General features: G+C 44.5%; 1 protein-coding gene across 12 annotated transcripts in view; it reads right to left on the bottom strand.

Moving 5' to 3' along the window:
• Positions 1–25,275, bottom strand: part of vps8 (VPS8 subunit of CORVET complex) — a 957,961-nt gene that overhangs the window by 620,685 nt on the left and 312,001 nt on the right. For 11 of the 12 annotated variants that reach the window (XM_085985671.1, XM_085985669.1, XM_085985662.1 and 8 more), the window contains 2 exons: positions 16,810–16,908; positions 15,636–15,725 (listed from right to left, as the gene is read on the bottom strand). The exons of the other annotated variant lie outside the window; for it this stretch is intronic. In XM_085985671.1, the coding sequence (XP_085841797.1) occupies positions 15,636–15,725; positions 16,810–16,908 (189 nt within the window). The remainder of the gene's footprint in view (positions 1–15,635; positions 15,726–16,809; positions 16,909–25,275) is intronic. 12 annotated transcript variants of the gene reach the window in all.

Raw genomic sequence — 25,275 nt, 5'->3', positions numbered from 1 at the left:
TTGTGCCTAAAAAAGCTTAATTATAAGAGTCTCCTTGAAGGCCTGCGAACGAGCGCAAGTAGCAGAAACTTGCCGTGGTGATTAATTTGATTTGGGTGTGCCCAGTTGTGTGGGCGGGGATGGCTTCAAGCGCAACGTATTTAAAACCAGTACCATAGATCGCAGAAACTCGATTTATGCTGAACGTAATTTGCACTTGAAATTCCTCAATCTTTTGTGTTGGTTTGACTGATTTAGGGCGAAGTGCACTGAAAAAACTAGCACAACCGAGCGGAAACTCCTGTTCATAATATTTACCAATGGCTGTGCCCATTTTAATTATGCAGACTCTCTTATTTATCCTCCCACTTTGTTTTTAGTCTTCTTTTCCATTCTTCAATGTTTAACCAGCATCTTTTATAATTTCCCACTGCTCTGCACAATTAATTAATTCAATTTGCAAGCAAATATGTATAATAATGTACTGCAAGAATTGGTTTAATGGGTTAAAGTACCAAACACTACTGATTCTCTATTCATTGTCTAACTGAAACAGGAGCTTTCAGATGCCAGTCATTACACAAAATATATTTTGTGAAGAAAGAAAGGGAGATTTATAACAAAGAATGGTTTAAGAAAATACCTACTTTGTTCCATTAAGGAAATTCCTCTCAAAAGACAGAACAGAACTCACACTATCGTAGGCTATTCACAACTTATTTACCCTTTTGAAGACGCTCAATAGCCACTGGTAAAACTTCCAAGATAAAGCTCTGCAAAATCACCCAAGATATTAATCTATTATAATCTGCATCACATGACACTCCAAAGGTCCTAATACTCCTAAACTTAATCACTAAAAAGGAAAATAATATACTCAACAAAAACAGTCATTGCACTTCAGCATGAATTACAGCTTTAACAACAGTTTAAATTCTGAAATAGCTGCATGTATTTTTTATGATGATTCATTACTTCCAACAATCCATAATTTTTTAATAATAATTATTGTAGCCAAAGGAGTTTAATTTTTTTCAAATTCTGACCTGTTGCTGTGGTGAATAGTTACACATGAAAGGGTTTAAAAGGTATCAAGGTCAGCATTAACAGCCAGGATGCTCTACTGTGTTAAGGACTCTTGGTAAACATCCCAAGAGTACAGAAATGTAATTCGCAATGAATTACTGGCAAGATTTTACCATTAGAAACAGTAGTAGTTACTGTAAACATGCAATATTCAGACATTAAGCCAGTATGGAATGTAACAACACTGATTTGTAGTGAATGCTAGTACAGCATGTCAGCTCTCCTCAAACTATGATTTTAGGAAAAGAAGGTAAACAAATGTAGATGCTTTTAAGCTGTTGAGACTCAGCTGATGGACATCTGGCCAAAGTGGAAAATAATAAGCAAGTGCAAAAGAATGACAGCTTGCAAATGAAATGATGAAACACTAAAATTTGCATTGCATTCATAATCACCTAATTTGGACCCGGTAAGATTATGAGGGTGCGTCATGTCTATTCAAGCATATTCTACAGTACAATAATTCATGAAAAAATTGCCAGTCAAAATTAATGATATCAATATAACTGAGATAAAGTCCTAGACAAACATAAAGTGCTGAAAAACAATGAGCCAGATTTTGCTGAAAAAATACGGCATCTGAATGACCTTCTCCACTATTAATGTGCAAATAGGCCAGCAACTTGCAGCAAGGAAGAGATACCCGCAAATTGTGAATTGCCACAAGTTGCAAGCCGATTTCTGCCGCTCCACCGTTAGCTTCACGAAAACAGCATCTCGCGTTTAACCTCCCTGTGAGTTTCATGAAGTTGCTGTATTTTCAAATTAATTGCCCATTAGTAATTTTAACAACATAATTGTTAATTACTGCCGATCAACCTCTCGTGCCCAGAAAATAAACAATTATAAAAGTGTGGCATCTCATTCCTTTAGGTTGTGAATTGCCTTAGGAGACTTTAAAAAATGCAAATTAAATTTTTTATTTTTTCTGTCTCTTTTTTTCTCTCTCGTTAATCCAATCTTTCTTTCCCTCTCTTTAGTTCTTTCTGATTTCACATTGAACTCAACCATGCTAATTCATTCTGATGTTTATTTCTCAATCCTTTAATCTCATTGGTTAAGGAGATACACTGCTTGTCCCATTGTTCAGCAAGGTTCCAGATGCCTTGGCTGTGCCGTTATCAGCCTGCACTTCCAGCAACTTCATGAGCATAAATTTTTTTAAGACTAAATGTACATGAACAATTCTAACAGGCCCTGCTCCAGCAAAATATGGCCCAATAAATCTACAAGGAAAAACAGTATTTATTTCAGAGTGTTAACAGAGATTAGGAAAGAGATTTCTGAGACACTGACAACCATTGTTAGAGAATCACCTGACCCTAGGAAGATAGCAGTAGACTGGACAAGAGATGGCCTGAATGGTCTCCCTCATCTATAATTATCTTCTGATTTTTGTGAACTTATCTGAAACAAGGAAATGGATATTTATGCAAGGGCAATCTGAGGAATTTATTGCAATGAATGTAGTCGTGACCACATTTGTTTCTAATTACACACGCTCATCAAAGGGAACAGCGACCCTAGACCTGCCCAACCCTAGCAAAGCACACATCTGGTGGTGGGGGAAGGAGAGGGCATGCAGCTGTCTTAGACTTGAATATGATTTGGAGGTTCAGATGGCTCAAGAGCAGCTTTCAGGCCGGTCTGAAGTCACAGCCTCTACTGTTCACTATGGCAACACTGTAGGATACATAGGGTCACTATCCATTTAATTAAAAACAATCAAAACTCTCCTGATTCTAACTTTTTTTCTCCAAAATGAGAGAATTATTCAAAGAATGAGGCCAATAATGCAATCTTCACAGTGCTACTCGTGACAGTGCTTTTCAGGCACTGTGCATCACTCCATATGAAATAAGTGACCTTGTGCCAGAACTCGAGATCAGCCTACTTCCATACTACTGATGCTCTGGATATATCACTCCTAAAACTCTGTAAATTAATAGGTGCCAGCAACCAGTGAAGACTGGCCCCTGCCCCCCTGGCATTTGCCATCATACTGGGACACACTGAACATCTAGAGCCTTATATAGGTCTCAACAGTCAATTTTGCAGGGTGTGGGAACTCAATGCACTCCAGCCCTTCAGTCAGACACCATCTTATCAGCTACAATATGTACTTCCCTTTAAGGAGGGTGGGAAGAAACACCATCCAAATACAGAAAGGCAAAGGGTGTGAGCTGAAATGGAGGGCAGGAGAGGGTTGTAGAGATAGGATGAAGTGGGATTTGCAGATGAAGAAAAAATTTGAAATAATACATTGGGGAAATGGAGTGTCAGTATTGGCTGGGGATGATCGGCGAGTCGGACTTAGAACCGAACAGAATGCCAACAATGGATAAGTTGGAACTTGCTTAGGGTGGAGTTACGAAGCCAGTGAGTAGCCCATTATTTATCTCCACAGAGTTGTGAATGTTTATTCCACATATTGACAACTTTGTTTGGGAAAGTATTTTTTTCTAATCTCACATCAACAACAACTTGTATTTATATAGCGCCTTGAACATAGTAAAACATCCCAAGGCTGCACAGGAGTATTTTAAGACAAAAAATTTGACACCGAGCCACATAAGGATAAATTAGGGCAGGTGACCAAAAGTTTGGTGAAAGAGGTAGGTTTAAAGAAGCTTCTTAAAAAGGAGGAAAGAGAGGTAGAGAGGCGGAGAGGCTTAGGGCGGGAATTCCAGAGCTTAGGGCCTAGGCAACAGAAAGCACAGCTACCAATGGTTGAACGATTATAATCAGGGATGCGCAAGAGGGCAGAATTAGAGTGCAGATATCTCGGGGGTTGTGGGGCTGAAGGAGATTACAGAGATAGGAAGGGGCGAGGCCACGGAGGGATTTGAAAACAAGGATAAGAATTTTGAAATCGAGGCGCTGCTTAACCAGGAGCCAATGTAGGTCAACGAGCACAGGGGTGATGGGCGAACAGGACTTGGTGCGAGTCCTGGTGACAAAAGTGTGTATTAGGGTATCTGTAGTAGTGGGGCTGAGGTCATAACAAACTCCGTACAATGTTGCAGAGGTACAAATAGATGGCATTCGTGATTGGCCAAATGTCGAGTGTGAAGCTTAACTCTGGGTCAAGTAAGGTAAAAGACTGCTAAGGACGCTGCTTCTGAGAAGCAGCATGTACATGAAGATTAGGAGGGAGCCAAGAATTGAACCATGGGGCAGACTGGAGTTGACTTTATGGGCATGAAGTCTTTCAGGAATGTTCCAGGGACAGACAAAAATGGATCATCAGGAAAAGTCTAGGGGGGAAAAATTTGGTTGCTTTGCGCCCCGTTCGAGCCCCCTTGGGGTGCGAACAGGGCGCAAAGTAAATAGTTACCGGGCGCGGCACCACTAACGCCTCCCGTGAAATTAAGCGGGAGGTTAGCGGCGGCGGTAGCCCCCTGTGGTGCTGCGCCTCCGGCAATGACGTCATCATCGTGCGCAGCGCCCCGGCCGCAAACTTGGCTCACGCTCCCTGAACTACCGCCGGACGCTATGTCCGACAGGGTCAGGGGGGCGTTTTTGCGGCCAGGGCGGCGATAATTAAAAGGCAGGTGCCAGGCAGCCATTTTTTTGGGCCGCCTGCCAGCACCTGCCTCCTCCGGCGTCCTGCTGCGGGGTGCCGGCCGCGATCCGCCTTTTGCTGGCATCCCGCTCCCTGGTGGGCCAGCAGGGCCCCGGTGCATGCTGCGCTAGGCCCCTCCCCTTTAATTTTTTATTTTCTGGGCAAGAGAGGTTGATTGGCAGTAATTAGCAATTATGTTGTTAAAATTACCAGGCTGCATTACCTAATCAAGGCTCCAGAAATACAAAGGGCCACTGTTTTACTTTATGCTGATATTAAGACAAACACGCCATTTCTGACTAGGAGAGTAAGTGCTTCACAAGTTGACCAAAATAAATAGTGACCAGAGACTATGATTAAGAACTGAAAACATTTCTCACAGAGGTTCAATACTACAAGTAGCAACCAATTTGAAGAAAATGTTTCAATGCTAAACCACTCCTGCATACAGTTAAGTATTTTGGACACGTTAATGGATGAAAAATCAAGAGGCTAGAGGTAATTTTTTAAATCTTTTCTCTATGCAACTCTAAAGGATTATGTCAGATCCAAACTCAAAATGATGCATTGAAAATAAATATTTTGGTGGTCATAATGCACATAACACAGCTTGATCTTTCTAAAGCATTATATCCAGTATGGGTTTTTTTCCATCAAAAAAGCATATTTAGAAAAGATTGTTATTTCTGCTTCACATATGGACTACCAGAAAACAACAATTTCTGAGAAAGAGAAAGAGAGATAGAGATTTGGAACTACAAATGACAATCTCATAGCAACAACAGCTATATCTGTAATTAAAACACTATGGTGTTCCTAATTCTACATTGGTAGTTCTACTATTTTGAGTGTTCATTTTAGGAAAAGCAATTGAGTCAAGTCATGATGTCCATGAGGATAAGTATTGGATATCTGTTATTAACCTCAGGTTACCTACTGCAGGTGCAGAATTTCTCATTCTTTGAATCACCAAAAGCAAATCAACAGCCAGCATCCAAACAGGGGAGAAGAAAAGGTCAGGTATGAGATAAATTCATACATTTTTTAAATAAAGTCCCTTATTTGTATAAATAAGAGCCATCGTGGACCTAAAAAGACCATCTAGCCAACTGAAGAATTTTCTTCCACAAACCTTGTAGAATCTAGTCTGTCATGGATTCTATCTAACCCATTTCATTTCCTGAAGAAAGGTTATGCAAAATTTCTCCCTCTGCTCCAAAGGTAAACTGAGCAAAACTCCAAGATATCTGTCTAATGTATCTTTGTCAGGGCATGTCTATGGATCTAGAAATTGAGGAACCATCATGTTCAGGGCCACTGGTTTACTGTTACTAAGTCATAGTCATAGGGCCCGATTTTGTGGCTTGTGTGGGAAATGGTCGGATTCCCCCGAATGTGGGGTCCTGACACACAAAAAAATGTCAGCCAGCTCCACGCAATTTTCCCTCAAGTGGCCAATTAATTTCCAGCACGTGGGCAGCCTTGCTAATTGTCCATTTCTAGTCAGAAAGCCCCACAGTATGTCATCATTCGTGGTGCTTTCAAGGTCCACAGCAAGCACTGCATCCTCTGAAGGCTTCCAAATGAACCATACAGGATGGCAGAGGAGCCTGCAGCAGCTGTGGCCAGTGCCAGACCCCGAACTGCCTCCAAATTCAACGAAGCTTCACTGCAGGCATTATTGGATGGGGTTAGGGCCCACAGGGAGGTCCTCTTCCCTAGGTCAGGCAGGAAGAGGCCTTCCACTGAGACCAAGGCTGCATGGATGCAGGTGTCAGCAGATGTCAACTCGAATGTGCATGTAACCTTGGCATCACATCTCTAACTCCTTCCTCTACTCCCCCACAGGACCATCCAGAGCCCCGTCCCCACTGTGGAGGAGGAAGTGGCTGTGCAGCCAGACTCCTCAGAAGAAGCTCCAACCTCTGAGGGCGCAGCATCAGCAGGAGTAAGCGCACCCAGCACCAGCGCAGACACTCACACCTCGGGGGGACCTTCGGGACATAGAGTAGTGTTGTCACCTGGTGCTTCACAGCTCACAAGTGAGCCTCAGCAGATTCTGGAGACAGGGACAACAGTGGAGAGTCCTTGTCGGAGGGGGCAGGACTCTGCCAGCTCAGCTCAGCTGCACTGCATGTCGACCCTCTGCCTCTGGGTCTATCCGCAAGAGAAGAGGTGATGGATCTCCATGCACAGATGCAGGAGTCTCTGGCAGGTTTAATGATTTGGAGGAGGGGACCGAGTGTAACATATCAAAGTTTGCAGATGATACAAAGATGGGAGGGAAAGTAGTGAGTGAGGAGGACATAAAAAACCTGCAAAGGGACATAGACAGGCTAAGTAAGTGGGCAGAGATTTGGCAAATGGAATACAATACTGGAAAGTGTGAGGGTATGCACTTTGGCAGGAAAAATCATAGAGCAAGTTATTATCTTAATGGCAAGAAACTGGAAAGTACTGTAGTACAAAGGGATCTGGGGGTCCTGGTGCACGAAACTCAAAAAGTTAGTATGCAGGTGCAGCAAGTGATCAAGAAGGCCAATGGAATGTTGGCTTTTATTGCTAGGGGGATAGAATATAAAAACAGGGAGGTATTGCTGCAGTTATACAAGGTATTGGTGAGACCGCACCTGGAATACTGCATACAGTTTTTGAGTCCATACTTAAGAAAAGACATACTTGCTCTCGAGTCAGTACAAAGAAGGTTCACTCGGTTAATCCCGGGGATGAGGGGGTGGTCATATGAGGAGAGGTTGAGTAGATTGGGACTCTACTCATTGGAGTTCAGAAGAATGAGAGGCGATCTTATTGAAACATATAAGATTGTGAAGGGGCTTGATCGGGTGGATGCGGTGAGGATGTTCCCAATGATGGGTGAAGCTAGAACTAGGGGGCATAATCTTAGAATATGGGGCTGCTCTTTCAAAACTGAGATGAGGAGAAACTTCTTCACTCAGAGGGTGGTAGGTTTGTGGAATTTGCTGCCCCAGAAAGCTGTGGAAGCTACATCATTAAATAAATTTAAAACAGAAATAGATAGTTTCCTAGAAGTAAAGGGAATTAAGGGTTACGGGGAGCGGGCAGGAAATTGGACGTGAGTCTAGGTTCAGAATGGTCATGGCCCTGTGGGTAGTGGAGCGGGCCCAGAGGTCGTGTAGCCTGGTTCTGCTCCTACTTCTTGTGTTCTAATTCTGTGTTAGATTTCAGGAGATGGTTTTATTCCTGTTCCTGGCTGGGGTGGAGATCGCCTTTACAGAAGGTAAGTACTGTAGAAAATATAGGGACAGAGTGATCTCCTGGACAAGTTTCGGTCGCCTAGATGGGTTGGAGAGGAATTTCCCAGATTTTTCTCTCCCAAATTGGCCATTGGTTTTTGATCTGGTTTTTCGCCTCTCCCGGGAGATCACATGGGTCGGGTGGGATGGAGAGTGATAGAAGATTTGAGGTTAGGATCAGATCAGCCATGATCTTATTGAATAGTGGAGCAGGCTCGAGGGGCCGATTGGCCTACTCCTGCTCCTATTTCTTATGTTCTTATGAATGGAGGAGTCCATCGCGACCATGAGCAGAGCCTTTGTGGAGTCATTGGCGCATGAACGCATCACCATGGAAAGGTTGGCAACCTCCATGGAGGAGATAACTCGCCAGGGTACGGAAAACATGGTGAGTGCTCATAAGAGAATGACATCTCTTGAGCAGCATTGGCCATCTATTGAACAGAGAAACCAGATCTTCATGGAAGTCCTTCTGAGTAGGACTGCCAGTGCAGAAACAGGTCCCCATGGCCCCCTAAAGCGCAGCAAGGTGCTCTCAAGCCACTTCCAAGCGCTGGCCCCTTCTGGCCTGTGCAGCTTCAGGTGAGTGAGCAGCAGCCTGGTGCTCATCCTGCTATTCCTGGTTCTGCTGCTGCCACCTCTGCTGCTGGAGATCCTCTAATGGCAAGAAGGGAAGGAAAAAAAGGCGTCCCATGCTTCTCGTAGATGCCTCCGCTGAGGAAGCGCTGAGTGAGGGTGGCGAGAAGGGCTTCCCAGGAGATCGCATTGGAGAAGTGTGCGAGGCTCCAACCTTCCACAGCTGTGCCTAAGCCTTGAAGAAGTAGCCCCAAGCCTGCAGCAACAAGGTCCTTCACCAAACAAATGCTGTCCCTTTAAGTCGCAGCTTTCCCGAATGACTTGCAGCTGACAGCAAGCAAGCCGGCAAGTTTCACGCCAAGTTTCATCAGCGGGGTTCCCTGCAGGCGTGTTTAGCGTGGGGAACCCCACAAAATCACAACAGCCCCTGAAAATCGGCTTAAACATGGAAATAAGTGGTAATTAGTGTTCCGACGGACAGTCCCACCAGCAGCGGGTGGGGCTGAATCGGGTCGCGGAGAAACAGCGGTCCGAAAGTCGGACGGGGCGGAGAATCAGGTCGGGGGGGGGGGGGGGGTTGTGACCCGCTTTTTCGGCAATTTTCAGCCCCCGGCCACATGAAAAGCCGCCCGACGGCTGCCAGAAAATCGGGACCATAGAGTCAGAGTCATAACAGCACAGAATGAGGCCATTCAGCCCATCGAGTCCATGCCAGCTCTCTGTAGAGCAATCCAGTCAGTCCCATTCCCCCGCTCTATCCCCGTAGCCCTGCAAGTTTATTTCCCTCAAGTGCCTATCCAGTCTCCCCTTGAAAACATGAGTGTGCCCGCTTCCACCACTTCCGTCGGCAGTGAGTTCCAGGTCCTCACCACTCGCTGCGTAAAAATGTTTTTCCTCACATCCACCCTGTATCTCTTGCCCAAAACCTTAAATCTGTGTCCCCTAGTCCTTGTACCATCAACTAGTGGGAACAGCCTTTCATAAGAAATAGGAAATAGGAGCAGGAGTAGGCCAATCGGCCCCTCGAGCCTGCTCCGCCATTCAATAAGATCATGGCTGATCTGATCCTAACCTCAAACCTACTTTCACTCTCCACCCCACCCGAACCCATGTGATCTCCCGGGAGAGGTGAAAAACCAGATAAAAAACCCAATGGCCAATTTGGGAGAAAAAAATCTGGGAAATTCCTCTCCGACCCATCTAGGTGATCGAAACTCGTCCAGGAGATCACTCTGTCCCTGTATTTCCTGCAGTACTTACCTTCTGTAAGAGGTGATCTCCACCCCAGCCAGGAACAGGCCCAATTTACTCTTGAAGGACTCCTAGCTGGCAGACTGTTCCCGAGGTCTCCACTAATCCCTGTGAATAGAACCATCTCCTGAAATCTAATACAGAATTAGAACACAAGAAGTAGGAGCAGGACCAAGCTACCCGGCCCCTGGGCCCGCTCCGCCACCCACTGGGCCATGATCGATCCGAACCTAGCCTCATGTCCGATTTCCTACCCGCTCCCCGTATCCTCTAATTCCCCTTACTTCCAGGAAACTGTCTATTTCTGTTTTAAATTTATTTAATGATGTAGCTTCCACAGCTCTCTGGGGCAGCAAATGCCACAGACCTACCACCCTCTGAGTGAAGAAGTTTCTCCTCATCTCAGTTTTGAAAGAGCAGCCCCATATTCTAAGATTATGCCCCCTAGTTCTAGTTTCACCCATCAATGGGAACATCCTCACCGCATCCACCCGATCCAACCCCTTCACAATCTTATATGTTTCAATAAGATCGTCTCTCATTCTTCTGAACTCCAATGAGTAGAGTCCCAATCTACTCAACCGCTCCTCATATGTCCATCCCCTCATCCCCGGGGTTAACCGAGTGAACCTTCTTTGTACTGACTCGAGAGCAAGTATGTCTTTTCTTAAGTATGGACACCAAAACTGTATGCAGTATTCCAGGTGCGGTCTCACCAATACCTTGTACAACTGCAGCAATACCTCCCTGTTTTTATATTCTATCCCCCTAGCAATAAAAGCCAACATTCCATTGGCCTTCTTGATCACTTGCTGCACCTGCATACTAACTTTTTGAGTTTCATGCACCAGGACCCCCAGATCCCTTTGTACTGCGGTACTTTCCAGTTTCTTGCCATTAAGATAATAACTTGCTCTATGATTTTTCCTGCCAAAGTGCATAACCTCACATTTTCCAGTATTATATTCCATCTGCCAAATCTCTGCCTACTTACTTAGCCTATCTATGTCCCTTTGCAGGTTTTTTATGTCCTCCTCACTCACTACTTTCCCTCCCATCTTTGTATCATCTGCAAACTTTGATATGTTACACTTGGTCCCTTCCTCCAAATCGTTAATATAGATTGTAAAGAGTTGGGGTCCCAGCACTGACCTCTGCGGAACACCACTAGTTACTGATTGCCAGTCTGAGAATGAACCATTTATCCCAACTCTCTGCTTTCTTTTAGATAGCCAATCCTCCACCCATGCCAGAGTATTACCCCCAATCCCATGATTTTTTATCTTGAGCAATAATATTTTATGTGGCACCTTGTCAAATGCCTTTTGGAAGTCTAAATACACTACGTCCACTGGTTCCCCTTTATCCACCCTGTATGTTACGTCCTCAAAGAACTCAAGCAAATTTGTCAAACATGACTTCCCCTTCGTAAAACCATGCTGACTTTGTCCTATTAAATTATGTTTATCCAAATGTCCCGTTACTGTCTCCTTAATAATGGACTCTAACATTTTACCAACCACAGACGTTAGGCTAACTGGTTTATAGTTTCCAGCCTTCTGCCTACTACCCTTTTTAAATAAGGGTGTTACATTAGCAGTTTTCCAATCTGCCGGGACCTTTGCTGAGTCCAGGGAGTTTTGGAAAATTATTACCAATGCATCCACAATCCCTACCGCCACTTCCCTCAAGACCCGAGGATGTAAGCCATCAGGTCCAGGGGATTTATCCGCCTTAAGTCCCATTATTTTACCGAGTACCACTTCCTTAGTGATTTTGATCGTATTTAGCTTCTCCCCCCCCCCGAGAGCCCCCTGTTTGTCCAGTGTTGGGATATTCTTAGTGTCTTCTACTGTAAAGACTGATACAAAATATATGTTCAGCGTTTTTGCCATCTCCATGTTTCCCACCATTAATTTCCTGGTCTCATCCTCTAAGGGACCAACATTTACTTTAGCCACCCTTTTTCTTTTTATATAACGATAGAAACTCTTGCTATCTGTTTTTATATTTTTTGCTAATTTACTTTCATAATCTAGCTTCCCTTTCTTGATCAATCTTTTAGTTACTTTTTGCTGTCTTTTAAAGACTTCCCAATCTTCTATCCTCCCACTAGATTTGGCTACCTTATATGCCCTTGTTTTTAGTCGGATACTATCCTTTATTACTTTACTCAGCCACGGATGGCTGTCTTTTCTTTTACACCCTTTTTTCCCTCAGTGGAATATATATTTTTTGAAAGTTGTAAAATAACTCCTTGAATGTACACCACTGATCATGTACCGTCTTACCCTTTAATCTAGTTTCCCAGTCCACCCTAATCAATTCCGCTCTCATACCTTCATAGTCTCCTTTATTCAAGCTCAGTACGTTTGTTTGAGATCCAACCTTCTCACCCTCTAATTGAATATGGAATTCAACCATGTTATGGTCACTCATTCCAAGGGGATCCTTTACTAGGACATTTTTAATTAATCCTGTCTCATTACACAGGACCAGATCTAAGGTTGCTTGCCCCCTGGTCAGTTCAGTTACATACTGTTCAAGAAACCCATCCCTAATACACTCAATGAACTCTTCCTCAAGGCTGTCCTGCCCAATTTGATTTGTCCAGTTAATATGAAAGTTAAAATCCCCCATAATTATAGCTGTTCCCGTATGACAAGCCCCAACTATTTCCTGATTAATACTCTGTCCAACAGAGTTGCAACTGTTAGGGGGCCTATAGACTACGCCCACCAGTGTTTTTGTCCCCTTATTATTCCTTATCTCCACCCAAACTGTTTCATTATCCTGATCCTTTGACCCAATATCATTTCTCTGTATTGCAGTGATTCCTTCCTTTATTAACATAGCCACCCCACCTCCCCATCCTTCCTGCCTGTCCTTCCTGATTGTTAAATACCCTCGTATGTTTAATTACCAGTCATGGTCACCCTGCAGCCATGTTTCTGTAATGGCCACAAGATCATACCCATATGTAGTTATTTGTGCCGTCAACTCGTCCATTTTGTTACGAATGCTACGTGCATTCAGATAAAGAACTTTCAAATATGTTTTGTGACACTTAGTTCCTGCTTTTTCCCCTTTTACTACTTTACCTTTTACTCCATACATTCTGTCCCTTCCTGACACTCTCTGGTTTTTAATTCCCCCACTGCTACCTAGGTCTATGACCTTCTCCATTGTCATTTTTATTATTTGTTCTCTAGAAACCTCCCCCCCACTAATTAGTTTAAAGCCCTCTCTACAGCCCTAGTTATATGATTCGCCAGGATTCTAGTCCCAGCACTGGCCAAGTGAAGTCCGTCCCAACGGAACAGCTCTCTCCTGTCCCAGTACTGGTGCCAGTGTCCCAAGAAGCAAAACCCATTTCTCCCACACCAGTCTTTGAGCCACGCCTTTAACTCTCTAATTTTATTTATCCTAGCCAAATTCGCTCGTGGCTCACGTAATAATCCAGAGATTATTACCCTTGAGGTTCTGTTTTTTAATTTGACCCCTAGCTGCTCATACTCCTTTAACAGAACCTTCTTCCTTGTCTTATCTTACCCAGTCTAGCCTATCCAAACCCATCATTTCCAGTAAGTAATGACCCTTTGTTTAATTACAGGGGATTCCAGGATGTTTGCAGCCCTCAATGCTTTGTTTTTCTGTGAAAACTGAAAGTGCTCAAGTCTATCTGTATTCATCCTTATAATCCTCAAAGTTATTGCTAAACAGCTTTTCATAATGGCCCAGAAATTCGGGTCTCCACGGGTGAGTACGCATGGGGTACTCACCCGTAAGCCCAATGGAAGTGCCAGTTTTATGCATACGCGGGAAACCGGCACTTCCGTTCCCCTGAAGGAAGGGGTTCAGAGGTGGAACGCGTGTGCAGGAGAGGCAGCGCGTGCGCATCGAACTTACGTTTTTTTTGCAGGTTTTCCCGGGAGGGTAAGTCTCCAGGATTTACACTTTTAAAAAGCAGGCGCAAGGCCTGCTGTTTACAAGGTAAGTGGCGAATTAATTAAAATTAAAACATTTTTTCCACAGGTTTATTATTTTTAAATACTTTAAAGGTAAGTTTATTTTTAGCCCCGTTAGAAAATGTAATTAATTTTTTCAAAAATTTAAATTATTGTTTAAAATAGTTATTTCATATAATTTATTGTTTATTTTAAAAATGTGATTTTTAAAAAAAATATTTATTTGAAGAATTTAGTGAGGTCTTGGGGCTTATAGTATTTATAGGTTTGACAGGTGAATGAAGCATTCCCTGCTACCATTGGCTCTCCATGGCCCACGTGATCCCAGGGGACGCATCGAACTAACTGAGCCCCTGGGATATGCAAGCACTGCGCGCCGGCAGTTGGAGGAGGCCCAGGATCGGAATCCCACGTGGGCTCACAGCTCAACGGCCGGCACGGTAGCTAAGTGCAGGTCGGGGGCTTGCACCCGCAGGAAGCCCCCGATCCGAATTTCTGGGCCATTACGTTTTTATTAAGTGTTACTTGGTACAGCATTAACTGTGGGTTTATTCCACACACTCTCAACTCTGGGGAAAAATAATTCCTTCTGATCTCAAATCTCACTTGAAGCTTATTAGTGTTATGCTTGCACCCTCTAGTTTTGCTCAGTGCAGACTAAGTAACCTTCTTTCAACCACATTAACCACTCCTTTCAGCATTTTAAAAGTTTGCATCATCTCTCCTTGTAATGAAATCTGTTTGTCTTGCCTGTATTCGTTCTTGCCTGTATTCGTTTTGCACTCATGTATATTACCCTCCCCCACACGGTGTATAGTTTCACTTCCTCTTTCCTGACTAACCTGGAATGTTCCAGGTCTTGGCTCTTGGCTCCGCCCCTGACTTCTCTTACATAAAGATCCCAGGATCTGTATGACTCATTCCTGCGAGCCAGTCAGTGTGTTGAGATGTTAGCTCTGATCTTAGTGATTAAAAGCCAACTTGTTAAAGTCTATAACTTCTAGTTTTGTGGTTATTGAAGGCACATCACTCCTCTCAGTCTTGTTTTCTGTATGGAAACAAATATTGGCAAAAGTTTCACAGATAGGGACTATTCAACCAGTATGATGATGTTCTTGAAAAGTTTTCCTGTCCCGTAGGCAAGCACAGAAAATGATAATGCAAGTTCCGACGGTTGTTTAAAAGCTTCACTGCAGCTGAAGTTTTATGTCACAGCAGGAGGTGTGCTATACAAAAATGTCTGTTTCGAGATTGCTTCGAACCAGCAATTCTAAAGTACAAGACATGGTAGAATGCATAACAAGGGGAGGGAAGGGAAGGGGTGCAGAATGCACGGCAAGTAGGAATGGAGCAGATTGCATAACAAGGGGAGGGAAGGGGTGCAAAATGCATGGCAAGGGGAGGGGGAATGTACAGGGAGAGGCGGGGATAGTGGATGCCAACAAAAGAGTGGGCAGAGTGGATGGCAGTGAAAGGGGAAAAAAGGGGAGGGGGAAGGGAAAAGAATGGGGAAAATCAATAACAATAAAGGGGAAGGTAAATGGATCATAATAGAGGAAAGAGGAGATGGATGATAATGAAGGGAAAGAGGAAGAAGCTGGGAGCAGTGCTTTGGTAAGGGAAGACAAAGTATATAGGTGCCTAAAATTAACCAGAATGCATAATTTTTATTGCAAGAATTCACACTTTTTCTAAGGCAGTAAGCCTTAGAAAAAATCTGTCTAAAAAATACATGTCAGTTTTGTGCCTTTATTTCTCCTTCAGTTGTCAGCTTTTTGAGAGCTGTGTCAGTTTTTTGAAGCTATTGGTCAACTTTTGTTAGTTTTTCTAGGCTGGCATTCATGACTCTACCAGATATCCTCTATAGAAAACATTTATATATAAAAGGGCACGTTTTACAGAAAAAAAATCAATCACTTGCTAACATTGTTCTACCTCTAATTGGTCCACGATCGATCGGAGTTCTGTAGAGAAATGCACTGCTAACAGTTCAGCTGCTTTCGAAGGATTGACAGACACCAGGTCCTGAAATTTAATAAAAAGTGAATGTTTTTCCAAATACAATGTGAAAATGACAGAACATGTTGTCTTAGCAAAGTGGCAGCAACATGTCTCTGTGAAGACCGGACAAATGCTGTGTTTGTATTACCATTGTATCAGCTGGACATTCAGCTAGAGTCAAAACATTTTGGCAATGAAATGTATGGCTCTTTTATACCACATCAAGTGACAAGCAGGTGCTAAGTCAGTGTCAAAAAAGAAGAATTTTCATGATAGTATTTGACATTAATTTGGACAATGTAAAATAGATAATCTTCATTATTTTGGTTGGTTCTTGAATTCCAAATGTGGTTCTGAGCATCAATAAGATATTTCAAAATCAATTTGATTTCGCTCATGCTGGAGGATGTTCCTCCATAAATTAAAATCAAATATGCACAGTTCCACGAATAAAACAAATAGTGTTACAATGTACATAAATCCTAATGAAATTCCATGCATTCATTAGAATAAAATTCCACACTTAACATTCATTTCATTTTTTTTTGCTTCATGAATTGGATCCACATTATGGATAAGTAGTAAGTCACTGTAGCATCAGGCTCCACTCAGCAAGAGTGATATAAAAATGGATGGGTTAATGCCAGCAGCTCTTTCATTATCAACATATAGCCAAAAAGTTTCTGGCAATATAAGCAGAAGCACTGCTTATTATTAAAAGAAAAAATCATTTAAGATCTTCCTATGGAATCTCACTATTCCCTGAAGTACAGGGAACATATAGCATTGCTAGCTCATGCTAACATTTTTGTTGCACAAAAAGCCACTATGTATGTTCTGTAGGTTTACAGTACAGGTATTTCATGAATGATTTCCTACTGATATAAAATCAGTCCAAGGTGGTGGTACGCAAGGGTACCAAATGCAAATAAAGTAGGGTACAGAGGAGTGTAAAATACAGCTTCATATATGGCAACTAAAAATATCTTTGTGTGCCATGTATATTGGTCAACACAAGTTGGCAAACACTGTGCAATCTCTGTTGGTTTGCTGCTCTTTTCTCTACATCAGCTCATCCAAATTATTTTAAATCGTTCAAGAGGGCTACCTTGATGTGTTCCATGGTTTTATTCCACACAGACTCCTTCTCTTCAATGCTGTAGCCAGGTATGGACAACATATTGTGGACATAATTGAAAATTTCCTCCTAAAAGTGAGTAAAATAGAGTTATTAGCAGGAAAGAAAATGTTGATGTAGGGGTGTTCACAATACAAACAAAGATAAGGAAAATAGGGTACCATTACAACATTCTGAAGACCTGCATATGACTAGAACTTGCATTTTCCATAGCAGTTGTTAGGTAGGTGGTGGTCTCAAATCAGCACAGGTGACACAATGCCCGCAAAGAAATAAAGCGGCAAGAGAGGACCAGAGATAAAGCAGAAATTGAAAGAGTGATGTCAGAACCAGCACAGGGATAAAACTTAGTTTAAAATGAGTGCAGTGAAACTAACGCAAGGGAAAAATCTGAAAAAGTGATTATCACGATGAGCACATAAGAAATAGGAGCAGGAGTAGGCCCTTCGAGCCTGCTCTGCCATTGAACAATATCATGGCAGGTCTTCTACCTCAACACAACCTTCTCGCACTATCCCCATATCCCTTAATATCCAAATATCTATCGAGCTCTGTCTTGAATAGACTCAACAACTGAACGCCCACAGCCCTCTGGGGTGGAGAATTCCAAAGATTCACCACCCTCTGTGTGAAGAAATTTCTTCTCACCTCAGTCCTGAATGGCCTACCCTTTATCCTGAGGCTGTGGCCCCTGGTTCTTGACTCCCCAGCCAAGGGAAACATTTTCCCAGCATCCACCCCATCAAGCCCTGTAATAATTTTGTATGCTTCAATGAGATCCCCTCTCATTCTTCTGAATTCAAGAGAATACAGACCTAGTTTACTCAATCTCTTCTCATACGACAGTCCCACCATCCCAGGAATCAATCTCGTGAACCTTCGTTGCACTCCCTCTATGGCAAGTATATCCTTCCTTAGGTAAGGAGAGCAAAATTATACACAGTACTCCAGGTGTGGTCTCACCAAGGCCCTATATAATTGGAGTAAGACCTCTTTACTCCTGTACTCAAATCCTCTTGTAATGAAGGCCAGCATACAATTTGCCTTCCTAATGGCTTGCTGCACCTGCACATTCACTTTCAGTGACTCATGTACAAGGACACCCAGGTCCCTTTGAGCATCTGCATTCCCCAATCTTCCACCATTTAAGAAATACTCTGCCTTTCTGTTTTTTCTACCAAAGTGGATAACTTCACATTTATCCACATTACATTCCATCTGCCATGTTCTCACCCACTCACTGAGCCTGTCGAAATCCTCTTGAAGCCTCTTCACATCCTCTTCACAACTGACACTGCCACCTAGCTTTGTGTCATCAGCAAATTTGGAAATGTTACACTTAGTCCCCTCATCCAAATCATTGATATAGATTGTGAATAGCTGGGGCCCAAGCACCGATCCTTGCAGTACCCCACTAGCATAGCCTGCCATCCTGAAAAAGACCCGTTTATTCCTACTCTTTGTTTTCTGTCTATTAACCAATTCTCAATCCATGCTAGTATATTACCCCAAATTCCATGTGCCCTAATTTTGTTCACCAACCTCTTGTGTGGGACCTTATCGAAGGCCTTCTGAAAATCCAAATACACATCTACCAGTTCCCTTTTGTCTACTCCACTAGTTACATCCTCAAAGAACTCTAATAGGTTTGTCAAACAGGACTTCCCTTTCATAAATCCATGTTGACTCTGCCCAATCTTACTATTAGTTTCTAAGTGCCCAGTTATTGCATCCTTTATAATAGGTTCCAGCATTTTCCCAACTATTGATGTGAGGCTAACAGGTCTGTAGTTCCCCGTTTTCTTTCTCTCTCCTTTCTTAAATAGCGGGGTTACATTTGCTATCCTCCAATCTGCAGGAACCATTCCAGAATCTATAGAATTTTGGAAGATGACAACCAATGCGTCCACTATCCTAATGGCCACCTCTTTCAAAACCCTAGGATATAGGTCATCCGGTCCTTGAGATTTATTGACTTTTAGTCCCATTAATTTTGCTAGTACTGTTTTTTTACTATTAATAATTTCTTTGAGTTCCTCATTCTCACCACACCTGTGGTTTTCTCATATTTCTGGGAGGTTTTTTGTGTCTTCCTCCGTGAAGACAGAAACAAAGTATTTATTTAATTCCTCTGCCATTTCCTCATTCCCCATTATAAATTCTCCCATCTGACTGTAAAGGACCTACATTTACCTTCGCCAGTCTTTTCCTTTTCACATACCTATAGAAGCTTTTACAATCCGTTTTTATATTTTTCGCTAGTTTGTGCTCATATTCCATTTTCCCTTTCTTTATCATATTCTTGGTCCCCCTTTGCTGATTTCAAAAAAGATCCCAATCCGCAAGCTGACCGCTTTTTCTGGCAACTTTATAAGCTTCCTCCTTTGACTTAATACTAGCTTTAATTTCTTTTGTTAGCCACGGTTGGATCACTTTTCCTTTTAGGTTTTTATGCCCTAGAGGAATATATCTTTGTTGCAAATTATGCATTATTTCCTTGAATGTTAGCCATTGTATGTCCACCTTCATACCTTTTAGTGTAGTCTCCCAATCGACCATGGCCAACTTGTCCCTCATACCCTTGTAGTTTCCTCTGTTTAGATTGAAGACCTTAGTTTCAGATTGGATTACATCACTCTCAAACTTAATGTAAAATTCAATCATATTATGGTCACTTGACCCTAAAGGCCCCTTTACCACAAAATTATTGATTAGCCCTTTCTCATTACACAGTACCAGATTCAGAATAGCCTGTTCCCTGGTTGGTTCCTCCACATACTGATCCAGGAAACCATCTCGTATGCATTTCAAGAATTCATCCTCCACACCATTAGTGGTAATTTGATTTGCCCAGTCAATATGTAGACCGTATTGCCCTTGTTACATGCACTTCTAATTTCTTGATTGATACTGTGCCCTACATTGCCACTACTGTTTGGTAGCCTATACACAACTCACACAAATGTTTTCCGCCCTCTGCTGTTTCTTAGCTCCACCCAAACGGATTCCAGTTCTACATCACGATCTGCCAAGCCAAGATCTTTTATCTCTACCGTACTGGTCTCATCCCTTATTAACAGCGCTACGCCACCTCCTTTTCCTTTTTGTCTGTCCTTCCTAAATGTGGAGTACCCTGGAACATTCAGTTCCCAGCTTTGGTTACCCTGCAACCATGTCTCTGTAATGGAAATTACATCATACCCATTTACTTCTATTAGTGCCATTAATTCATCCACTTTGTTGCGAATGCTACGTGCATTTAGATAAAGTGCCTTCAACTTTGCCTGTTAAATATTTTTCTGCACTTTGACCCTCTTTACTGTTGGCCTTTGTTTCTGCTCCCTGCTAGTTTTGTTGACTACTTTCTAACTTGAACTTCCAGCTTTGTTTCTCTCTGTTCTGGGCCCACACTTAGGTTCCCAGCCCCCTGACAAACTAGTTTAAATCCTTCCTAACAGCACTAGCAAACCCCCCTGCGAGGATATTGGTCCCGGTTCTGCCGAGGTGTAACCCGTCCAGCTTGTACAGGTCCCACCTTCCCCAGAATCGGTCCCAATGACTCAGGAATTTAAATCCCTCCCTCCTACACCATCTCTCCATCCATGCATTCATCTGGTCTATTCTCCTATTTCTGCTCTCACTGGCATGTGGCACTGGGAGTAATCCTGAGATTACTACCTTTGAGGTCCTGCTTTTTAATTTATTTCCTAGCTCCCTATATTCTGTTTGCAGGACCTCGTCGCTCTTTCTACCTATGTCGTTGGTACCGATGTGGACCACGACCTCTGGCTGTTCACCCTCCCCCTTCCGAATGTCCTGCAGTCGCTCAGTGATATCCTTGACCCTGGCACCAGGGAGGCAACATACTATCCTGGAGTCACGTCTGTGGCCACAGAAATGTCTATCTGTTCCCCTTACGACAGAATCCCCCATCACTACTGCTCTCCCACTCTTTTTCCTCCCCTCCTGTGCAGCTGAGCCACTCGTAGTGCCACGGACTTCGCTCTTGCTGCATTCCCAAGAAACCATCTCCCCCAGCAGTATCCAAAACAGAAAATCTGTTGGAAAGGGAGAGGGACCCAGGGGACTCCTGCACTACCTTCCTAGTTCTTTTACTATGTCTGGCGGTCACCCATTCCCTTTCTGCCTGTGCACTCTTTACCTGCGGTGTGACCACCTCGTTAAACGTGCTATCCACGAAGATCTCAGCCTCGCGGATGCTCCACAGTGACTCCAGCCGCAGCTCCAGCTCCGAAACGCCGATTTCGAGTCGCTGCAGCCACTTCCTGCACACGTGCTCGCCTTGGACACCAAAAGTGGCCCTGACTTCCCACATAGCACAGGAGGAGCACTCCACGCTGCCGAGCTGCCCTGTGAGTCCTACCCTTAATTTACTCCCTTTACTTCCTCTAAATTAAAGAATATTAAATACACTAGGGACCTTACTTCACTTTAAACACTACTAATACTTCTTCACACTTAAACTCCGATCCCTTTACAATAAAGGCTAATATACCATTTGCTTGCTGTACCTGCATGCTAACTTTCAGTGTACAAGGACACCCAAATCCCTCTGAATACCAACATTTCCCAATCTCTCACCATTTAAAAAATATTCTGATTTTCTTTTTTCTTCCCAAAGTGGATAACTTCACATTGCTCCACATTTTATTCCATCTGTCATGTTCTTGACCACTCACTTATCCTGTCCATATCCCTTTCCAGCCTCTTTGTATCCTTCTCACAACTTACTTTCCCACCGAGCACAGAGGAGAAGCTCTGAGGGTGGGTAAATCAGGCGAGTAAACAGTAAAGTGGCTAAAGGGCTGGTGTGGGAAAGAGGGGTTCTTTTTCATGAGACACTGACACCAGTACTGGGACAGGAAGGAGCTGTACCGATGAGATGGGTTCCACCTGAACTGGAATGGGACCAGTGTTCTCACGGAAAGGGTAAATAGGGAGGTGGTAAAGGTTTTAAGCTAGTAAGGCGGGAGGAGGGAGCAACAAGAAATGAAATAAGCCTAGATATAAACAAAACCAGAAAGGAGAGAATAGGACAGACATAAATGTCCAGGGAATTAATAGAGTCATAGAACAGGAGTGTAAAAAGATGGTTAAAAATGAAGTGAGAAGAATCTATATTAAAATGAGTTAAACTGTCTGTACAGCAATGCACACAGTGTCCGTAATAAAACAGGAGATCTGGAGGCAATAATATGTTGTGAGGAACCTGATATAGTAGGGTTTACTGAGACATGGCTACAGAAAAATCAGGACTGGGAATTAAACACTGCAGGGTATAACATATTTAGAAAAGATAGAAAGAAAAGGGGAAGGTGGAGTAGCTGTACTTATTAGGGATAACATAATGGCAGTAGAAAAAAGTGACGCAGCCATAAGGAAGACAGAAATAGAAGCCATGTGGATAGATATAAAAGACAAGAAAGGATCAACCACAATAATAGGGGTAGTCTACAGACCACCTAATAGTGGAAGGGAAGTGGAGGAAGAAATATGCAAACAAATTAGGGAAATATATAAAAACAAAGAATAATAATCATGGGGGATTTCAACTACCCCAATATTAATTGGGCAGAAGAGGTAGGTAAAGGGGATAAGGGAATGCAGTTCCTACAATGAGTACAGGACTCCTTTCTAACCCAAGAAGCCCAACCAGGGAGGAATCGCTCCTGGATCTAGTAACAGGGAATGAACCAGAGCAGATAACAGAAGAAAGAGTAGGGGAAACATCTAGGCAATTGTGACCATAATATAATACAATTTAAGATAACAATTGAGAAGGGCATAAGCATGACAAAGACCAGGGTAATAGATTGGAGAAAAGCCAATTTAGAGGGGCTGAAAATAGAACTTAGGAAAATAAAATGGACAACAATATTGGCAAACAATGATGTAGAACAGCAATGGGAAACATTTAAATTGTGTTCAACAGAGTCCAGGAAAAATATATTCCGCTAAAACACAATAACAAACTGAACACTAATGAGACACCATGGAAGAATAAAGCCATAAGGGAAAAATTGAGGATAAGGAAAGAGGCATACACTAAGTACATGGACAGCAGGGGAGAGCATGACAAGGGAGAAAACCAAGAGATTAGGAGAGAAGTGAAAAAAAACAATTAGGATGGCAAAGAGGAACTATGAAATTAAATTATCAAGGAACATAAAACAAAATAGTAAAATATTCTACAGGCACATATACAAAAATAGGAAAGTCCGGATGGGAATAGGGCCACTAAGGGATGGACAGGATAAAATCACAGGCAACGATAGTAAAACAGCAGACATATTAAATAATTACTTTGCTTTAGCATTTACCAGGGAGACGGATCAGGTGGACATGACATCGGAAGATGAGATTAGAAATGATATAACCGCATTTAAAAAAAGGAGAAATATTAAATAAATTAATCAAACTCGGAGGGTAAACCCCCTGGTCCGGGCGGATTGCATACGTGCATTTAAAAGAATCGAGAAGAGATAGCAGAGGCACCAGTACACATTTAATAATTCATTAGAAAAGGGTGTCGTGCCAGAGGACTGGCAGATAGCCAACATTATCTATATATATAAAGCGGCTCTTCTGTCTGTCTGTCCCGATGTCTGTCTGTCGGTCTGTCCGTTCTCTATACGTTTGAAAGTTACAGAGCGTACCGACGCGCGCGTCGCCTCAAAAGAAAGCTTGCGATTCCGGACCGGTCATAGGCGTATTTACGTTTCGGCCGGACAAAAATCCCATCCGCAGTATCCCAAAAACATTCAGCGTTCCGCTCATTAGCATCTCATTAGCGACCGTGTGACGTCGAGGTCGACCAATCGGACGGCGGGTTCCTGACGCGTGCCGTCCGACAGTTGAGTGTCGAGTGACTCGACGATTGACCAATCCTACGCTTCGGTGACCTGACCGGTCGACCAATCGGTGCGTGTGTGGGCGGGCCTTATCCTTCTGAACCGAGGTGAGTGGCCGCCATCTTGATTTTTCACGATTTTTTCCCCCACACTTTCTGTGTGTTAGGGAACTAAGGTAAATATTTGAATTATGTGTTAGGGAATTAATTAACAATTTATTTCAGTTTTATATTGTGTTTAGCAACCCCCCCCTCCTCCTCACCCTCGCGCAGGGGGGACTCAGTGCTGGTCTCCAGGCCCGCTGCAGGCAGGCCTGAAGCTCCAAAAATTTCTCTATCTCTCTCTCTTCCCTCTCTCTCTCTCCTTCTCCTCTTCCCTCTCTCTCCTTCTCCTCTTCCCTCTCTGTCTCTCTCTACTTCCCCCTCTCAGGTTTGACGGTGTCGGGGCCCGAAGTGAGCCGCTCTAACGGCCGCCAGCCAGCGGGGTTTCCCTGCCTACTCCCCGCTCTAACGGCCGCCAGCCCGCGGGGTTTCCCTGCCTACTCCCCGCGGGCCGCCTCGCGCCGCTGGCACTGACCGCGCATGCGCCGCCCGCCCGCGAGAGCCCGCTCTAGCTTTATTTTTTAAACGACAACCACGCATGCGCACGGCCGTTGCACAGCCGCCTTGACGCCGGCACGCATGCGCACGGCCCCCGTGACGCCAGCACACAGCCTCGTGAGATCGCGGGGGGTGCGAGCCTCGGGAAATCGGCGGGGGGGGGGAGCCTCGGGAAATCGGGGGGGGAGAGAGCCTCGGGAAATCGGGGGGGGGGGGAAGAGAGCCTCGGGAAATCGGGGGGGGGGGAGCCTCGGGAAATCGGGGGGGGGGGGGGGAGAGCCTCGGGAAATCGGGGGGGGGGGGGGAGACCCTCGGGAAATCGGAGGGGGGGAGAGCCTCGGGAAATCGGGGGGGGGGGGGGGAGAGCCTCGGGAAATCGGGGGGGGGGGGGGGGGAGAGCCTCGGGAAATCGGGGGGGGGGGGGGGGGGAGAGCCTCGGGAAATCGGGGGGGGGGGGGAGGGGGGGGGGGGGGAGAGCCTCGGGAAATCGGGGGGGGGGGGGGGGGAGAGCCTCGGGAAATCGGGGGGGGGGGGGGGGGGAGAGCCTCGGGAAATCGGGGGGGGGGGGGGGAGAGCCTCGGGAAATCGGGGGGGGGGGGGGAGAGCCTCGGGAAATCGGGGGGGGGGGGGGGGAGAGCCTCGGGAAATCGGGGGGGGAGGGGAGAGCCTCGGGAAATCGCGGGGGGGGGGGGGAGAGCCTCGGGAAATCGCGGGGGGGAGGGCCTCGGGCAATCGCGGGGGAGGGCCTCGGGAAATCGCGGGGGGGAGGGCCTCGGGAAATCGCGGGGGGGGGGGCGCCTCGGGAAATCGCAGGGGGGGGGAAGAGAGCCTCGGGAAATCGCGGGGGGGGGGGGAAAGAGAGCCTCGGGAAATCACGGGGGGGGGGGAGAGCCTCGGGAAATCGCGGGGGAGAGAGAGGGGGTGGTGGAGAAGAAGAGGGTGGGGGGGAGAAGAGAGGGTGGGGG

The sequence above is a fragment of the Somniosus microcephalus genome, chromosome 4 (assembly GCF_052327205.1).
Source record: "Somniosus microcephalus isolate GS21.2 chromosome 4, FLI_Smic_1.0, whole genome shotgun sequence".
NCBI classification, from domain to species: domain Eukaryota; kingdom Metazoa; phylum Chordata; class Chondrichthyes; order Squaliformes; family Somniosidae; genus Somniosus; species Somniosus microcephalus.
Note: the sequence above shows the minus strand (reverse complement) of the source record. Positions and strands in the feature narration are given on the sequence as shown.